The 19,776-nt window shown below is 40.8% G+C and overlaps 1 protein-coding gene across 1 annotated transcript in view; it reads left to right on the plus strand.

Annotated features, from left to right (window-relative positions):
• The window catches only part of DPP4 (dipeptidyl peptidase 4), a 72,433-nt gene that overhangs the window by 21,549 nt on the left and 31,108 nt on the right, over positions 1-19,776 (plus strand). Inside the window, exons 6-14 of the mRNA XM_030580804.1 lie at positions 769-821; positions 929-1,001; positions 3,388-3,508; positions 5,505-5,665; positions 7,923-8,026; positions 12,242-12,377; positions 12,544-12,588; positions 15,396-15,500; positions 15,597-15,664. Of these exons, the coding sequence (XP_030436664.1) occupies positions 769-821; positions 929-1,001; positions 3,388-3,508; positions 5,505-5,665; positions 7,923-8,026; positions 12,242-12,377; positions 12,544-12,588; positions 15,396-15,500; positions 15,597-15,664 (866 nt within the window). The remainder of the gene's footprint in view (positions 1-768; positions 822-928; positions 1,002-3,387; positions 3,509-5,504; positions 5,666-7,922; positions 8,027-12,241; positions 12,378-12,543; positions 12,589-15,395; positions 15,501-15,596; positions 15,665-19,776) is intronic.

Raw genomic sequence — 19,776 nt, forward strand, 5'->3', positions numbered from 1 at the left:
GAATAGGATGGTACATGGAGATCCCAAATAGGATCCCTTGAGCCCCATATACCATCTCATTCCCTCACCCTACTCATACATCCCCACTGGAACTACATGAAGCTAGATCTCTGCAGACTGCAACAGGCAGAAGTGAGGGATGGGATGGATTTCTGTGAAAATCTAATGGGAAATATAACAACTTGGAACTGTTACCTCTTCCTCATTGAGCTGCTACACGAGTCATTCCTGGGGGGCAGAGGGACCATGAAACAGCTGAATGCTCAGTGAAGTAGCATGGCATTGAAGGACGAGTACCAGAGAAACAACAGAGGTACTAGTCTGACAGTGGGACTCAGGGAAGTTGCAGGGCTGCTCCAGTCTCTGCATTGAAGACTTGCTTCAGTATTGCTACAGACCTCTAGTGATGGAAGGGATCATGCCTCGCCTGAACTGTAGTCCCCCAGTTCCCTAGATCTCTCTATCTCTGATCTTAATCAATGGTCATCACTTTGGTATCTGGGCAGCTTCCACCAAAGAGGATGACTTAAGGAAAGCTCAAGATGAACCTTGCAGAGTTTTCTTTCTGCAGCTTCTCCTGCCTTTTCCATGGGTGAGGACAGTTTGGCCCATTGGTAGTCACCAGTGCATGTTGGTTGTGTTCACTCCTCCCAAATGGGAGTCTGAGGAGGTGTCAGATATTATTGCCAGTAACTCAACACATTCACAGGACTCCTAAAGTCGGTCATGGTGATCTAGTTTCTCAATATAAAAATGATTCTTTTGCAGCTCTGGAGGCATTCATACACGGCTTCATACCACATCTATGATTTAAATACAAGGTCAGTAGCTATTACAGAAAAATCATGTAGTATGAAGCCACATTGCAATGAAATGACATTCCACTGATTTGTCTTTCTTATATACTTTTTGTTTTGTTTTTCCCTAGTTCCTTAGTAACTGAGAATCTACTGCCTAATGATACCCAGTACATATCCTGGTCACCTGTTGGTCACAAACTGGTTAGTAAATATATGTGTAATGAAATTTCTGCAGTGTATTTCCAATTCCACTGTCACACTTTCTGGGATGGCTCATGACCATGAGTGCCTATCTCAGGGCAGACTGTCAAGAGCAGGGAGGACACTCCAAACTTGTGGTATGTTCTATAATTAGATTTCACCAAGCCAGCAACAAATGTGAACTTGTAAAGTATTACAGTAGTCTGATAATGGATTCACAGACAGTCCCCGTAGACACGCCAGTCTATTTTGTTACCCAGGCAAGCTGGACTATGTGATAGATTGTCACTTACACCAAAAATGACAACACATTCAGGTTACACCCAATCCTCAGACGCTAGTCAATCACCCAGGTCAATTTGCATCCTGGCTCTCACGCCAAAGACAACACTGGTAGCCAAGTCTATTGTACACTAACTAAAAGTTCGTTAGCTAGAAAAAAAGAAATCAGCGTGATAGAGAGGATAAGCAGGTAAAATATATATACAGATGAGTTGCAGTCTATAATTTGAAATGGTAGGTGAGAGATAGTAACCTACCAGTTTCCCAAAAGTCTCTAAGGGCTATCCATAGTTTCTGGCTGACTATGGGGGTCTCTGTCTTCTCATTCAGTTACTCTGCCCTGTTAGAATCCAAACAGTTCAGAGGTGAAGAATTTTTCCCTGTGTCCATACTTATAGCTTCTTCTCACACAAAACTAGGTGACAGGGTCGCTACCCATGTGGGTTTTTACTTTGATGATGGAGAGTGAGAAATTCATTTAGTCTTTAATCTCCAATCATCACACACACAGACCACTTGCTTTGAAGTTTTTACTTTTCTGTTAACGTTTTTCATTTGCATTCCACAAGGCTTCTTTCTCATTTGTTGGGTTATTTAGTTACAGGGGTATACACATTGTAAATGTTTGCTATTACATTGTAAGAAGATACAGATAAGAGAAAATGAAGTATGTAGCATCCCATTAGTTTTTGTGAAGTTTAAACACTAAATATGTTCTAATACATTTAACAATCACTTTGATCTACATAAATACACAAGTGAATTGTCCTGGCTTCCAGTTCTGCTTTTGTAAGCATTCAAGGAGGTCTGGGGCTTTGGCATGAGTTGGCATCTAGTCTGCTAGCATCACAACCACAGTATGGATGTGATCGTAGAGGGATGATGGCCACATTTAGTACAGATTTGTGATTATGATGTTTTTCCATTCCTGCAGAAAAAGCTCAGATAGTTCCTTTAAAGTTACTGTTGCTGTTGGAAGCATTGCAATGCCCTAGTGATTTTTCTGGGCAATAGTTCTCTAAATAGTGGAGGCTTTGGGCCCATCTGTACAGTCACATAGGAGACCTTGCTACAAAACAGCAGAAAGTAATACCCCACTCCAGCGCTATTGCTTGCTAATAAACTGTGTGCTTTCTCAGGGTCAAATTCTCATCCTCTGAGTAAAGCCTGAGTAAACGATCTTTAATTGTGGTGGGGGCTATACAAGTGTCAAGGGGACAGAATCCTCCCTGACCCCAAATCAAAACAGGATGTAGAGCCATTGTCCAAAGACTGCAGGTGTTGTCTGCAGCCTCTAAGCTGTCGTAGCAGCTGTGGTCTATAATGAATTCCTTACATGGAGTGTTGGTCTGTGGATTCCCTACCTGTATCTGAGGTACTTGCTCCCATGACAAGCTAAACAGCTAAGTAGCCATTGTGCATTCTTGTTGGCTGTGTCTTGTGCAAAACCCTATTCAGCATCTCTAGGCCCATCTTACTTTATACAGAGCTCCTGAAAAACGACAGGGTCCTGCCTGCTGTGAAAAGTTGTCAAAGGAGTGCAGCATCCTTACAAGATAACTAAGACCCTTGCCAACGTTTTATCAAAGAGCTTACAGCTTCCACTATCAGACTGGTGACAGTGTAGCTGAGTGAATAGATACTGTACTACAACTCAGGAGATCTACATTCTACTCCTGGCTTGTTGTTGGGTGACCTTAAGCAACTGACTTTATCTCATCTGTAAAATGGGGGACGATACTGATCTCCTTTGTAAAGCGCTTTGAGATCAACAGATAGAAAGTGCTATAGATGCACTTATCTCTTGATTATTAGCAACATCTGATGATTTATTCCCCCAGGTCTCTGTTCATGACCATAGGCCAGATCACTCACTACTCCAATGTTTTCTATTACTAATTAATTTAATAGTAATAAATAATGTTTTTATTTAAGTACCTGCATTGTATTTGGTGAAACGTAACTGTCGAAGACAATCTCTGCCATCTGAAAGAGCGACAGATAAGACAGTGGGAAGGGAATAGGAAGGAACTCTGTGACTTGTTCTAGCATTGGATTCTAACAGTAACTATTGTAATAACTAAGATTTTGAGGTTTTTTACAGGCATATGTTTGGAATAATAACATTTATATAAAAGAATCACCAGGTGTGTTGAGTGTGCAGATCACCTCAAATGGAGAAGAAAATAAAATTTTTAATGGAATAGCTGACTGGGTGTACGAAGGTAATTACCTACATATTTTACCTTACAAGAAAATGTAGAAACTTATTTGTTAGTCTGTTTAAAATATGTAAAAATAAATACATGGAGGAAAAAAAGCATCTTAAATGGTATCACCACCTAGCTTATACTATATAGAACATGTCAGCCACAGAAATCAAAATGCTTTAAAAAGTAAAGTGGGTATCATGGTACTTGTTTTGCAAATGGGGAAACAGAGGCACAAAGATGTGTAATGACTTGATTAATGTCACATGGCAGGTCAGGGGTACATCTCAGCATAGACTCCTGGTCTTGTGCTTTCTAGGCCAGTTCATTATCCTATGGACCAGGCTAACATGGAGGCAGTGTTGCCTAGTGCAGTGTTTTCCAAACTTGGGATACCGCTTGTTTAGGGAAAGCTCCTGGCAGGCCGTGCCAGTTTGTTTACCTGCCGAGTCCACAGATCCAGCCAATCGCGGCTCCCACTGGCCACAGTTCACTGCTCTAGGCCAATGGGAGCTGCTGGAAGCAGCAGCCAGCACGTCCCTTGGCCCATGCTTCTTCCAGCAGCTCCCATTGACCTGGAGCTTTCCCTAAACAAGCAATTTCCCAAGTTTGGGAAACACTGGCATAGTGGGTAGAGCACTGGACTGGGAATAGGACTTTGAGTTCTATTCCCAGATCTTTCATTGGCCTGCTGGGTGGCTTTGGTCAAGTCACTTCCCTGCTCTGTTCTTCAGTTTCTCCATCTGCAAAATGGAAGCAAAGCACTTTGACAACTATGGATGAAAAGTTTTATAAAAAAGCTTGGTGGTATTGTACATGAAAAGCCTACATGTTAAAATATAGTAATATAATAAATGCAGTGATTACCAAAATATTTGGCTTGCTCTACCTCTGTCCCATGGGTGGTGTAGGGATAGAGCTAGACCTCTGAATTGTTCCCAGCTTTCATTTATAAAAAAAACCTATCCATTATCCTTATGAAGAGAATTTTCAAAACGTGAATGTAATCAATGCAGAGACAACTGTCTGAATTTGTAGAAAGCCTGAAATAATAGCTGTGAAGTGTGAACTTCCCCTTCACTTCAGTAAGTACTGACTTGTATGCATGCCAAGGATACTTAAAATGTCAACATTGTTAACTATTTTGCTGATTATCAAAGAGTGTTGGAAAGGAGAGGAAGTCTGTTATGATAATTTACTCTGGTGTTTTGCAAGATGTAGGTGGAGTAGGTTTGACAGATAAGCTGGGAGATCATGGAAGATTTATAAATTAAGGTGTTTAGGCCTTTCACACTACATGAGGTTACAAAGGGGCACCGCTGGTTTCATTTTTCTTAAGTGGAGCTCAGCTTTCAAAAGTTTGGGAAATACTGTATTAATAGTTTAACAGTTAGTGAGGCTACATGTGCTTGGTTTTAGTTATGGCCATTCCATTCACTGGCTGTTTGGACATACTGGGCCAAATTCTACCCTGTGCAACCATTAACGTCAAACCAGTGAGGTCAGTGGGGTTCCATGATCGTAAATCTTTGCAGAATTCTTGTTTGTTTTCTGTGTGCATAGGTTAAAACAGAAATGTATGCCAAATTTTTAAACGGTCTGGCTTTACCTTCTGCTCTTGGATTTGGCAGTAGATCTGCTTTATTTCCAGATAACTTGGTTACAAGATTGAAAGCTCATTTGGGAATTTTATACACCATAAAGTGATAAAGGTTTTATCTTGTTTTAAAATGCTTTTATTTTGTAAGGGGAGTGTGTGATAGATGACAGGACTAGCACCAAGTACAGATTTTTTTTATTATTGCAGCCAGATTCAGGAAATATTACTATAAAAGGCTATTTGTTGTAAGCATTCATTTACTAGGTAATTCGAGAACCCAGGCAAATAGTCTGTACTTCAGTTGCTGAACTTCAGCATAAATCTGGGCAAAGCAAATTAGAACAATAATTCAGATGCAGATGCCAATTTAGCAGCTATTACTTCAAAAGAACGCCTTTGTATCTCTTTCAGAGGAAATGTTTGGCACCCATTCTGCTCTGTGGTGGTCTCCAAATGCCAGTTTTCTAGCATATGCAGAGTTTAATGATACAGAAGTTCCTGTTATGGAGTATTCCTTTTATGCAGAAGACACGCTGCAGTATCCAAAGACCATTAGACTCCCATATCCCAAGGTCTGTGTTATTTATTAAACATGGTTGTTCAGCAGTTTGAGGCTATTCTCTTAATCATTTAATCACTTCCTGCTGATGAAAATATTGTCTGTCTCTCCCCAACAGCTTGCTGTGATTACTCTTACTGAAGTCAACAGCATCTGGCAATGTTAACGTATTTTTATTATCTTCAGGGGGAAAAAGTCTGATTTAAGGTTTTGTTATTTCTCCAGAACCGCTGAAGGGATGACAAGCAGTGATGGAGATAGTGAGGCATGCTGTTATATAGCATTATGCATAAGGGTGTTGCATGGGCTTTAATTAATAGAATTCTCTCCTGCAGGCCATAGAACCTCTCCAGAGCTACAGCCACAGCCCCTGGTTGATGTGTGCCTTCCATAGAGGAAGGATGTGTGCCTTCCATAGAGGAAGGAGTGTTTTCACAGTCACAGAGTCACTGTCCGCACCTATGTCCAGGGCTGTCCTTACCCACACGCCAAGTATGCAGCTGCATAGAGCACCAGGAAAATTGGGGTGACATATTTCCTGGTGCCCTGCAGAGCTGCACGCTGCTCCAGCCCCTACCCCACGTCTTCCTCATGGCTCCCGCCCCTGCTCTGCCCCAACCCTGCCTCTACTCCGCCCTTCCTCTTCCCGCCCCTGCTCTGCCCTGCCTCTTCCTGCTCCCACCCCTTCCCAGCCCCACCTCTTTCCCATGGCTCCCACCCCTGCTCTGCCCCAGCCTCGTCCCCACTCCACCCCTTCCCCCAAAGCCCCTGCCCTGCTCCGCCCCCTCCTTGCCTCTTCCCACCCCTGCTCTGCCCCAGCCCCGCTCCCACTCCCCTGATGAATGCAGCAGGGCTGGGCCTGCACTCACCAGTGGCAGGAAGTGCAGCGACCCGGCCCCAGCCGCGCTGCTGGTGAGTGGGTCCCCCTGTCCCCCAAGCCAGCCCTGTCCCCTCCCCCCATGGGAGGGTTGTGGGAGGGGGGGCAGAATAGCTAGTGACAGCCCTGCCTGTGTCCTTCTATCCTTGATACCTCAGAGCTCACCACTTCCTTCTACCAGTTCCACTACCAGATGGCCACTGTGTGCCCACAACATAAGGAGAATTTGTCCCTTAGGTAGCAGAGTGAATGGAGGAAACCGAATGAAGGATAGCAAGGCGTAATGAATCAGAGAAGCACATACACAGCAGAAAAGCTGGTTGAACTTTATTTGTTGATGTTGACAGAGGTCCAGCTGGTAACAGCAGGATAGTTGACTAATAGCATCAGGGATCCCAACTTGAATATGGCCATTAATAAGCTAAACTCAGCAGGTCTGGAATAAGGTTTGCATTTACATAGCACTTTCTGTCCACAAATCTCAAAGCAAATGTTTCTGACTGGGAGGCCAGGGAGAGGAGGAGAGGTGTGTGAGAATCAGGAATATTTCAGTGGTACCATAAAAAGCACCATCTCCAGTGTAATCATTGTGTCATGTTTTGGGATGTTTCAGTCAATGGCTCCCAGGAGATTGTTTGTTTGTTTTAATTTCTCATTTGTCGTGGGTTTTGTGACCAAGTAAGGAAGGAGATACTGGTGATGTACTTGCTGGATAAGGATCTCACCTAGGGACACAAGGTAGTGGATTTGTTTGCTTCTTCACTGAACTCCTCAGAAGTATGTGTTCCTTTTAGCATGGAATATTGCTGGTCTTAGGAAGAATCAGCTCTGAGTTTTTAACTCCAATTACTGGTATTTCTGGGTGATTATCATATGTAGAGGAATCAATGACCTGAAAGGGATGGTGCTAACTTCTCTTACAGGAGAGGGCATCTGCTCAGGAAATATATTGCTGTGAGATGTCAGAGCTTCCTGAATCCATGGTGAAGGGTAGTTTGCCACACACACACATACATCCAATCTGGTGATGGAGTTGAATATAACCTATTGCTAGAGAGCAATAAGCCCTACCCTCTGGCAGAAGTTATGGTATATTAGTAAATATAGTAAATGGAGACACAATATGCCAAAAACAATTATGGATATTTATTTTTATAAATGAAGAGGTATGTTTTTATTAGAACTATGTGGGTAATCTCTTAATAAAAAAAATGTGTATGTGCCCATCTGAACAGAATTGTGTTTCTTCACACAGTCTAACCTGCATGCTACTGCAGTCTCACTGCTGCTGCACTTTACAGTTTCTTTTCTGTCTTCCCTAATGTCAAGAGGTTTTTTCACTTAGAAAGTATTTACTGTCTTCAAAAATACTGTGAAACATATTATTTTTCAGGCAGGAGCTGCAAATCCTACTGTAAAATTATTTGTTGTGAATACCCAATCTCCTCCCACTGTGAATTCCAGTGAAATTATTGCGCCAGCTAGTATAATATCAGGGTAAGTAGTTTTGATAGTATGTGTATGTTCTCTGTGAATGCCCTAGATTACTACTGTATATCACTGAGTTACATTATCACACTGCTCAGAGAGGAACAGGATTTACTGTGTAAAGCCCATGCAGAGATTATTCTTTCTAAAAATAATTTAAAGGTGATAGCATATTCCAGATTTCTTGTGCTCAGAATATGACACGTTATTGGCTCATCATATATTGTGGATCCTTCTTATAGTGAAGTCATTTCACAGAACAGCTTTACTATCAGCAGAAATTGACTATACGTGGAAATGCAATTTGCACATTATAATGCACTGAGAAAAAATGTAGAATTGTCACTCTATTTCACTGTAAGTGAAGATTCACTGTATCTGGTTTCACTGGGAGGAGATTCCACTGTGTTTTCATTGGCTCATTTTAAAGCAATACTGCTTATATTGTGAGGTAACATAGCAAAGTTCCTCTGATTAAATTTAGAATGTGTAAACCAGTAATTCTGAAAGTAAATGAAAAGTCTTATTTCTCAAAATGCCACTGACAATGTACTACTTGACATTAATTTGAGTATTCTGGAAAGAGCAACCAAGAGGATTTAACACATACATGCACAATTCTGTATCCAAAGTCTCCTGTTTCTACAATACTGTAGACTTACGGAGTGTAAGTGTCTAATGTTTACAGTAAGGATTTAGAGACAGTGAGATAGTGTGTACTGTATCACACAGAAAGAGATGATAATCTTTAGTGAAAGCAAAGCAGGCCTGTTAGTCAGGAAATAAAACAGCATCCTCTGCTATGTTATCAAATAACTAAAGCCAGAATACAGAGATTATTCCATTCCAGTCCTCACCCCAGTAAAATCAACATCCTTTGTATTAACTGAATCAGTGATTGAAACATATATCCAACCTCATGTATTTGTTTGCATTAATATATTGTTCATATATTCTTTTATAGCCCTACAACAATTCCACAAAATATTGATGATGCTAGCTAGCTCTTGAAGTTTTCTAGATAGAAGTGTAAAATAAACATCTGTTTTCAGTTTAGTTTTAATTGGTTTCTTTGTTCTTTAGAAAAATCTCCTTATCTTTCACTAGCACCCAGTGAAAGCAGAACAATACCATTCTTAGCTCAAAACAATAACATGCACATACCTTCCCAGCCTAATACAGGGCCTAATTTTCTGCTGGAGTTACTCTAGTTTTATATCAGTGTAATACCATGTAAATCTGGGCTAACACAATGGTGAATCCAACCCAGAATTTTCAAGAATACAGATGTCTAAGTCTGCTTAGGATCAAATATGTTACACTTAAATTTAAACCTTGATCTTGTAAATAAGGATGTAGGAAGCACTTGACGCTGTTACAAACATCCCTCCCCGTGCACAACTCCCACCTCTCTTAAAGAATTACACGATAGTGAAGTTTAATAAATAAAAGATGGTCTGCGATTGATGTGGTGTAATGTAAAGCAATGTAAGTATTCATGGTGGGGATTGCATAGAAAACATTCTAATTGCTGAGGGAAAAGTAACTCCAAAATAGTGTGGGTTTGTCTCAGGTTTTCCCTGTTTTGAAAAGATAGATTTGTCCGCACTGTAAATAGACTGCCAGCTGGGGATAGAGAAGGGGATGCAGGCATTTTTTTTGGCATTTTCATTATGAGAGAGAGAACCTTTCACCCTTGTATGGCTAAATTCTGGCCCTTCATGGAGGGCTGGCAGGGGTGGGGAGTGTGCATGGCCTTACTACCCCACGGGGAGCTCCAGGAGATATTATGCCTGCACACATTTGCCTGTGCAGTGCTGCTGAGCTCTCCCAAGGAGCGTAGTCACTTCACCAAGCTTACAGCTGGTGCTACATGCACCTCTCTCCACTGATATCTAGTCCTGCTGGTTGGGCCCATAGCGTTGCACAAGCTAGTGCATTAGCCCAGATATTATGGGGTCCTTGCCCTCTCTGAGCATGAGGATGTCTGTTCTGCCTAAAGAAAACAATGTGAAGAGAGGCTCCTTTTACCATCTGTGTTTCTTGAATGGGTCTGGCCCTCAGGATTTAAGAATTTCTCATAAATTGTAGCATTTATCCAGGGGAGCACTCTGACCATTTCTCTGAGTGAGCTGCCAAAATGCTTGAAATGGCAATATTTTGCCATTTAACATTTGTGGTGAAATTTGTGCATTTGCAGAACGTCAGCACAAAACATATATATTATTAAAATACCACTTAGATCCCTGTGTGCTGAGTGTTCATGTGGGATGGTTAAGTGACATGTATGCAATGCCCAGGCCTGTGCACAGGGATGGATTTCACCCTGTGAGACTTTCACTTTGTAACAGTGTTGGAAATGAGAAGTTTGCAGAGTGGGCGAACACGCTGTGGTAGAGGGTTGCAGAGTGCACTTTCCAGGGAGAAAACAAGGAAGTGAAATGCAATATTTTTGCACTGCCTGACATCCCTGTAATTTGAATTAATCACATCACGATTTACTCCTCAAATATAAGAATTCATGAAAACCAGAGGTACACTGCAGCTTACCTATTGGTTGTAAAATTATGTTCATTAAACAAAAAGCTGCAAAAAGTCTTTAAACAAAATGATGGTTGTCTTTTTTTTTTAATTGTCTTGTTTGATATTTACATCTTCCTGCAGAATTGTCGACTTTCTCAATTTAAAGAACAAAACTAACTTTTTAAATGGTTTTCATTACTAAATTTGGATTTCTTTTCTAACTATCACAGGAAACAACTGTTGGCGGCATGGGTGGGAGGAGGAGATAGAAAAGCATCAAAGGCTCCTTCTTCTAGCCATTTTCTTGTTGCAGTTCCCCTTTTTTCGGTGGCTTGTGCTGTATTGCTCCATAACAGTGAAAACAGCAACATTAAAATGGAACATTAAATTTGAAACTGTTCACGAAACATAAAACCTGGAGTACAAGTGTCCTATGAGAGCATTACAATCCACAGCCAAGTGCCATGGGCTGCGCAGCACAGAAATAGAGATTTATACACTTTATATATACGTATGAATAGAACCCCTACATTGTAGTCAGAATTCCCCCCAAAAAATCAGACCAGGAAGCTAGGTGGCATATCTGACAAAGTACAGCTGTTGTGGTTGAAGTAAATAATAAATGCAGGGTTTTTTTGCAGAGGGGGCATGTTTATGGTCTCACAAACAGTTAACTAATTTCACCAAAAATCTCCCACCTGCTCTTTGTCAGCTGATTGTTAAGGAAAGGAGAGAGAACATGAACTTTGACAAACATCTCAGCTGTAAAGCTAAGAGCAAAGTCCTGTGAAGACATCTGGATTAGATCAGTTCACAAAGCCTGCTGTAATTACCCCTGTCATACTAGGAGGGCATAACCTTATCTTCTCTTTTTACACACAAGAGTAAGGGATCATAGTTGGGAATGAGAACTACTGCATTCTGCAGGTTCTGCCCTTTGTTATAATAGAGTGAGGAGCTCATGCAAATAGAGTGCAAAATTATTAAAGTGAAAGCTTTTGTCTTTGATTCTAAGTTCTTCCTGTAAAGGAAAGTTCTCAGCTGGATGATGTACTGGAGATGGAACTAAGATACTTGAGTAGCAAAATGTGCTGGTAGTATACTCAAGGCCTTCATAGTAAGCACAGGAAGCAGTATCATGTCCCTTCTCCGGCTCCTATGTGGTGGCATGGCCAGGTGGCCCTGCACACCGCCCCATCCTCAGGCACCACCCCTGCAGCTCCCACTGGAGTGTGTAGGAGCCGAAGCAGGGCTATGACGCAGCTTAGCTGCGTGGTGTGGCCCCAACGCTGTGCCCCAGCCGGAGTGCTGGAGCAGGGCTGAGCCACGTGGTGCGGCCCCAACCCAGTACCCTGGTTGGGGCTCTGGAGCAGGGCTCAGCTGCACGGTGCGTCTCATGGGGCGGCTTAAAATGGCTCATGGGCTGGATCTGGCCTGTGGGCCGTAGTTTGCCCACCCCTGAGCTAGTTCCGTACTGTATGAATGAAAGTAAGCCGAGGCATTACCTGATGGCAAAACAATAGACATCAAGCATTGCAATGGGTTACTGAGGTCTGTAGCATTGAATGCAACTGAAAAGTTCACTGCAACTAAAAGTGTAAGACCTGAATATGTAGAGTTCAATGAACTATTGAACTCCACTATATAGAAAAGTAGTGTATGGAAGATACTGAAGCATCTAATAGCATTTGTTATTTCCAGGGATCACTATTTGAGTGTTGTAACATGGGTAACAGATGAAAGGCTCTGTCTGCAGTGGCTCAGAAGGATTCAGAATTTTTCAGTCCTTGTGATCTGTGACTTTTCAAGAGAGAATGGAATGTGGCAATGTCCAGAGGTATGAAAAATGGAGCTAAATAGTCAAATGACTTAATAAATAAGAGTCAAGAGTGGGGTTGAGGAAAGAAAAATATATTCAGACATATTTTTGTGATACAGAGACTATATGAAATATACACTATAATGCCAATGGGGGGGGGTTGTGTTTTTTTTTCCCCCCTCAGGGCCAACAACATACAGAAGAAAGTAAAACTGGCTGGATCGGCACAGTGAGTATTCAGTTTCTAGATTACAACATATTACATAACACGTTGATCATAATAAATGTCTTCCTTACATTTAATTAACTTCTTACCTTTCTAATGGTGTGTTACCTAGACCTGATCCATAACTTACTTAGACAACTGCTAATTGCGCACATGTGGCAAAAGGAATAGATCTCAACTGGAGCTGTGCAAAACCCACTCATTTAAATTTCCTGGGGTTTGTAATGCTAAACTTTCTGAGTTTGGCTCTTTTAACCCTGGCTCCGCATAGGTTAGATTGATCTAGGAGTTGGCAACAGTCCTCTGGGACTGCACACCAGCTGGAGATAGCTGGCTTTGTCTCTTAGTCACTCCCTACCCTGGTGGTAGTGTGAGGTTGTGCAGGAGCCAGGTATTCTCTGTGCCAGTTGAGAAGTCCTTGACACCACTGGAATTCTCAGCAAGACCTGGCCACTCTCCAGCACCTTTGCACCATCAGTGTGGCATGAAGGAGCGAGAATGTACTAAAAGAATCTGGCCCATAGCCTCTCCACTGGTTTGGTCTTCAGCATAGCAAAATACGAAATCACTTCATTCAGATGTCTCCCTTTATTCTCTTAAAACAAAATAAATTTCCCCAAACAACAACAAAATCTTGCTTGCTTTTTTGCATACATTTTAACCAACCAGATGAAATTTTTCACTCAGCTCTGCTGAGTAGAACCCCATCTAAATGCCATTTTGCACATTGCATAGGGACAGAATGCCATGTGGTAGAGAGTAAGCACCTGTTGAACTGCTTAGATGATCTGGAGGAAGGGAAGGATAGACCCAAAAGATCAGACCAGAGGGAGAAATGTGTTTCAGAATTTCTGATGAGAACACAGAATATGCTCTCTACGCCCGCACTCTCCACACATTGACTCTGTTTTAGTCACAAATTCACTTTTAAGTCAGAAAGGAAAAATTTAAAGAAACGCAGTGAGGGAGGAAACAGCAGGGATGAAATCATTCCTAGTACAATGATGAGAGATCATCCCACCTGCTGTCAAATTTGATATGGAGAGGAAGGCTTTAATGCTGACACATTTTGCTTCTATACAGCAAAGGCTTCACAGTTAGGCAATTGGTGTAAACTGTTGGGCAAAATGGGGAGTCTTTGTGCCTTTAAAGTAGCAGGATTTAAAAAAAATCTTAACTGTATAAAAAGGATCAAAGCCAAGATGAGGATTATTGACACAGAGATAGCAAATGTGTGTGAGACAGCAGGGTTTTTGATTCCATGGAAAACCAGATGGGTGTCAGTCTATAGCACACTAGCTTGCTGTGCACTAACTGGCCAAGTGGACCCTGCTACCATGCACTAAAATTTCCATTTCAAACAGCAGTAGGTCAAAGCACACTATGGAACTTTCAGTGTCTGGTAGCTGGGTCCACATAGCCGGTTAGTAAGTGACAGGCTAGTGCACTGCAGACTCACATCCTGGCTTGCCATGCACAAAATGTCCATATAGGCAAGCCCGTACATATTCTGTCCTTTTAATCTCATCCAACCCTGGATAACATGACACTGCTTGATCAGTGACCTCTTTTTGTAATTTGCTTTGAGATCTACTGATGAAAAGCACTATGTAAGAGCTGGGCAGTAATATTATTTTTACCAACCAGAGAAAAAAATTTAGTAAATTCAAGATCACTCAGGACTCCATGGTCCCTCCGGACCAACAGTGTGTTACCTCAGAATTTAAGCTCTTACCAATTAAGTTAAAGGAGAATAACATTTAGCTGAAGTAAGATTGCAGTTTTAAATAGGGCTCTGAGAAACTAGTGAAATACATTCCATGAAATTTTGTACAAAAATGTTACCAAGGAGACAGTGTTGTCCAGAGAAATAAACACAGGTATTGGAAAGGCTTGATTTCTAATCCCAGTTTATGCTACTGATTTATTAAATGGCCTTAGGCAAGTCACTTTATCTGTCGCAGTTTCCCCATATGTAAAACAGGAATAAACAATAACATGTCCTGGGGGATTGTGAGGATTGGTTAATGTTTTGAGCATGTAACACACTATAGAAGTACTATCTGTTGTTACTTCATTTGGAGCAATTTCATGCCTTTCCATTTTTTTTCTACATGAGTTTGACTCAAAGCCCTCTGGAGTCAATGGAAAGACTCCCTTTGATTTAATGTGCTTTGGATCAGCTCTATTTTGTTGAATGGTTATGTCTTCAATGAAAACATAAAGATACAAGTGCCAGCTTTAAGCTGTTTTGAATTGTGAAGCCGCTGTCCACTCAAAATTGGGCTATTTGCCCTTGGAAAGTAGCTTGTTTTATTGGAAAACGAAGCCATTTTTCGTTTGAAAAGTTTGCAGAACCTAGAAGACATGTCAATGAACTGTGCTCAAATTCATAAACATCATGCAGGCCCCCTCAAATTTCACATTTAGCGATTTGCAGTAACAAGTACACCATGATATTATAAAGTGACAGGGAAATAGTAAACTTGAGTCTTTAATTTGAAGGGGAGGTGGGAGCTTGTGGATGGCAGGTTGCTAATGTACCGGAACTTCTGCTGCTGAAGGAACACAGACAACATGTTGGCTGTGTTTACTTCTAAAGATGGTTACTATAGGTTCCATGCACCTAATCAAAATAGATTTCAAGCCTTGAACTGAGACAGTATTCCGTGGTATGTTTACCAAAATGCATGACATGAATGTTAAGAGCCTATGAATTCAGATGCTGAGGGATTCCCAAAAACTGAAGGTCAGCATTTTGTTCTTGGATTTCTGTTATCTGCTCTAATAATTTTGTTGTGTTTTTCCAGTTTCAGCCTTCTGACCCTTACTTTGCATCTGATAATATTAGCTACTACAAAATTTTAAGCAATACAGAGGGCTTCAAGCACATTCACTATATCAACAGCACAGGGGTGAGTAATAACTCTTAGAATAGTCAGTGCTGATTTACATTTCTTCAGGCCAGCTTGGAATTTATCATTCTACTTTTTGCCTCTCCTTGTTTTTAGAGCAGAATACCTATTACACATGGAAATTGGGAAGTAATCAGCATAGAAGCTGTAACCAATGACTTTATGTGAGTATTGTAAGAAAAGCAATTTAATTTCAAGTCTTTACAATATAATACAGGTTAGTTGGAGATCCCACTAGGCATGTATCTATATCTTTATTTGCCTAAGTACCTTTGAAAATCTAACCCTTGTGAATAGGCTAGAAGAAAGACCCACCCCACTTGTCTTTGTGGGGATAGGGGTCCATAAAAGTTTAGTGGAACATATAAAGGATTCACTCAGGTGTGCACACACTCACACGGTTCCCAACCCAAAATTCTGCATGCAAATGCCTCTAAATATTGGGAGATATTTTTGTTCTAGATATAGTTCTGAATTTTGCAATGTGGTCCTAAGTTTGAGATACATGTACACACATGCACACTGCTATCTGTATTTGACTGTATGATTTTCCTACAACATATTATTAAAAGATACTACAGTCTCTGTGAAACACTATGCCCTTTCTTCACATACAGACCAGAAATTGTAGGGGAGTGGGGACTGCAGCAGTTGCACTGTTTTTTTCTGCTTGATTTGACTGTCTAGGGAATATTTAAGGCTTAAGCCTACTGGCTGTAAGAGAAGCTTTGCCAGGTGCACTTTCCTTATTTTGTTTTAGAAAGATTCTTATTTTGTTTCAGTCTGTTGCTCACATAAAACCAGAAATGCCTCTTTTTAAGATGGCCAGGCTCATTTTGGCTGTGTCCTTCTGTAAAATAAATAAATAAATAAATAAATTTTAGCCTTTAGTTCAGAGGGCAAAAGTCACATTATGTAATTATTAAAATTCTAGTGAAAAATGATGCATTCTTTACCACTTACTGCATAACCAGTTTCTGTCAAAGCAGCCCAGGTGAACAAAAAGAAACTGAGTTCAAATTATTCTATTCCAGTTCATGACTAGCAAGAACTATAGGAATAGTAGGTGCAGTGTGTACCATGTATAAAATATGATGAGCCTGGTCCTCATCTCACACTGTTATAAATCAAGTGCAATTCCATCTTAGTCAATGGAGATAAACGGATGTGGTGAGAGGAGAATTGGAACTATACTGTATTAAGTGTGTGTGTGTGAGTGTGTGTGCTTGTCAATCACAATAAATAAGGCATCTGTTACAATAAATATATTTAGTTAGCAATATATAACAGAGTAACATTACATCATCTAAAGTCCTGTTCAGTCATTTACTCTGTGTCAGTGGTCCCCAACGTGGTGCCCGCGGGGCATTTATGTGTGCCCGCCTAGGGCCCAGCAGGGGACCTACTGGGGACAGAGAACTCTGGGAGTGCAGGCGCTGGTGTTCGCAGTCCCCAGCAGGTGTGGGGCCAACCTGGTGCCCACCAGAGAAGAAAATCTGGGGCCCCACACCTGCTGGGGACAGAGTACTCCAGGGCTGTGGGCACCAGTGTTCTCTGTCCTCGCGGCTTTTCTCCAGCTTCTCTTTTCTCTCTGGATTCTTATATTATGTAATATTAAATATGTTTTTTGTATTATTTAATGTACAAATACAAAATAAGCCTTGTAAAATTGTTGGCGCCCGCCACGCTCTACTGAAAACATGAATGTACTACTGGTCACAAAAAGGTTGGGGACCACTGCTCTGTGTAATGTTCATGCAAAGACAAAGAACTTTAAAGCTTCTCCAGTAGATCTTACTTGTAATGAGGCCAACTAACATACCTCCAGATGATGTACAGGGGTATTTAACCCACAGATTCCTGGATGTGTTTTGATGAGAGCCTATTTACGTTTTTAAAAAATCAGTGTACGACAGGTGATGGCATTATGTTTGCAGTACAAGGTGAAGTCCAGCTCATGCTATGGCTGCCCGCATATAAGCTAGCTTGACTGTGGGTTATTGTTTATCATAGCCTCTGGCTCACTGTTGTGCATCATGGCTGGTGCCACCTGGCTTCTCTCATAGAAGTTGACACTTCTTGCACAAGCTAATGCCTGTTTTTAAGTTCAGGTACAATAACAAATTCTCTAATACACACATCTGGGTGGTGATGAGTAAGTAAGAAAGAAACCTGCCCAAATTGTGGTTCCCATAGAGAGAACTTGGAGGTCTGGTATTTTGGGGCAGGTAGAAACTCTTGTAAACTGAACTGTATTGATCTGGTGTCATTGGTCAATAACTATGGAACACAATGTGATCATTTTTATTGAGTCACTTCTAGGTTCTAGCTACAATCAAGAATTGCACTGCTAAGGCTCTAATGACCAATACCATGAAATTCCTGTATAGGACAACATTCTATCACAGGACGTGCATGCACAGTTCCCACTAACTTCACAATTCCCCTTAAAGTCAGTAGGATCCAGAATGCTTTCCAGGGTGCTCTTTACCTACCTGGAGTTACAGAAATGTTGGAATAAAAGACTGTTACTAATCAGGCTGTCAAGCAATTAAAAAAATTAATCGTGATAAATCGCACTGTTAAACAATAAGAGATTACCATTTATTTAAATATTTTTGGATGTTTTCTACATTTTCAAATATATTAATTTCAATTACAACTCAAAATACGAAGTGTACAGTGCTCACTTTATATTTATTTTTATTAAAAGTATTTGCACTGTATAAAACAAAAGAAATTGAATTTTTAAGTTCACCTAATACAAGTACTGTAGTGCAATCTCTTTATCATGGAAGTTGAACTTACAAATGTAGATTTATGTACAAAAAACTGCATTCAAAACCAAAAAATGTAAAATGTTAGCGCCTACAAGTCTACTCAGTCCTACTTGTTCAGCCAATCACTGAGGTAAACAAACTTGTTTGTATTTTCAGGAGATAATGCTGCCCACTTCTTCTTTACAATGTCACCTGAAAGTGAGAACAGGTGTGACGCCAGCCACAGCAGTGCCATTTGAACAAGATATTTACATGCCAGATGTGCTAAAGATTCATATGTCCCTTCATGCTTCAACCACCATTCCAGAGGACATGTCCATACTGATGATGAGTTCTGCTCGATAACAATCCAAAGCAGTGCAGACCGACACTTGTTCATTTTCATTATCTGAGTCAGATACTACCAGTAGCAGGTTGATTTTCTTTTTTGGTGGTTTGAGTTCTGTAGTTTCTGCATTGGAGTGGTGTTCTTTAAAGACTTCTGAAAACATGCTCCACACCTTGTCCCTCTCAGATTTTGGAAGGCTCTTCAGATTCTTAAATCTTGGGTTGAGTGCTGTAGCTAACTTTAGAAATCTCACATTGGTGCCTTCTTTGCATTTTGTCAAATCTACAGTGAAATTGTTAAAATGAACAACATGTGCTGACTCATCATCGAAGACTGCTAAAACAAGAAATATATGGCAGAATGCAGGTAAAATAGAGCAGGGAACATACAATTCCCCCGCAAGGAGTTCTGTCACAAATTTAATTAAAGCATTATTTTTTTAAATGAGCGTCATCAGCATGGAAGCATGTCGTCTGGAATGGTGGCTGAAGCATGAATGTTTAGCGTATCTGGCATGTAAATACCTTACAATGCTGGCTACAAAAGTGCCATGCAAATGCCTGTCCTTGCTTTCTGGTGACATTGTAAATAAGAAGCAGGCAGCATTATCTCCTGTAAATGTAAACAAACTTGTTTGTCTTAGCGATTGGCTGAACAAGAAGTAGGACTGAGTGGACAGATAGGCTCTGAAGTTTTACATTGCTCCTTTTTTGAGGGCAGTTATGGAACAAAAAAAAATCTACTTTTGTAAATTGCATTTTCACAAAAAAAGATTGCACTACAGTACTTGTCTGAGGTCAGTTGAAAAATACTATTTCTTTGATCATTTTGACTGCAAAATTTGTAATAAAAATAATATACACTTTGATTTCAGTTACAACACAGACTACAATATGTTTGAAAATGGAGAAAGACATCGAAAATATTTAACATCTTGAGGGGAGGGATAGCTCAGTGGTTTGAGCATTGACCTGCTAAACCCAGGGTGGTGAGTTCAATCTTTGAGGGGGCCACTTAGGGATCTGAAGCAAAAATCAGTACTTGGTCCTGCTAGTGAAAGCAGGGGCCTGGACTCAAGGTCCTTTCCAGTTCTAGGAAATAGATATATTTCCAATAATAATTATTATTTTTATAACACATTTCAGTTGGTATTCTATTGTTTAACAGT

This window comes from Gopherus evgoodei, chromosome 11 (genome assembly GCF_007399415.2).
Source record: "Gopherus evgoodei ecotype Sinaloan lineage chromosome 11, rGopEvg1_v1.p, whole genome shotgun sequence".
In the NCBI taxonomy this organism is placed as follows: domain Eukaryota; kingdom Metazoa; phylum Chordata; order Testudines; family Testudinidae; genus Gopherus; species Gopherus evgoodei.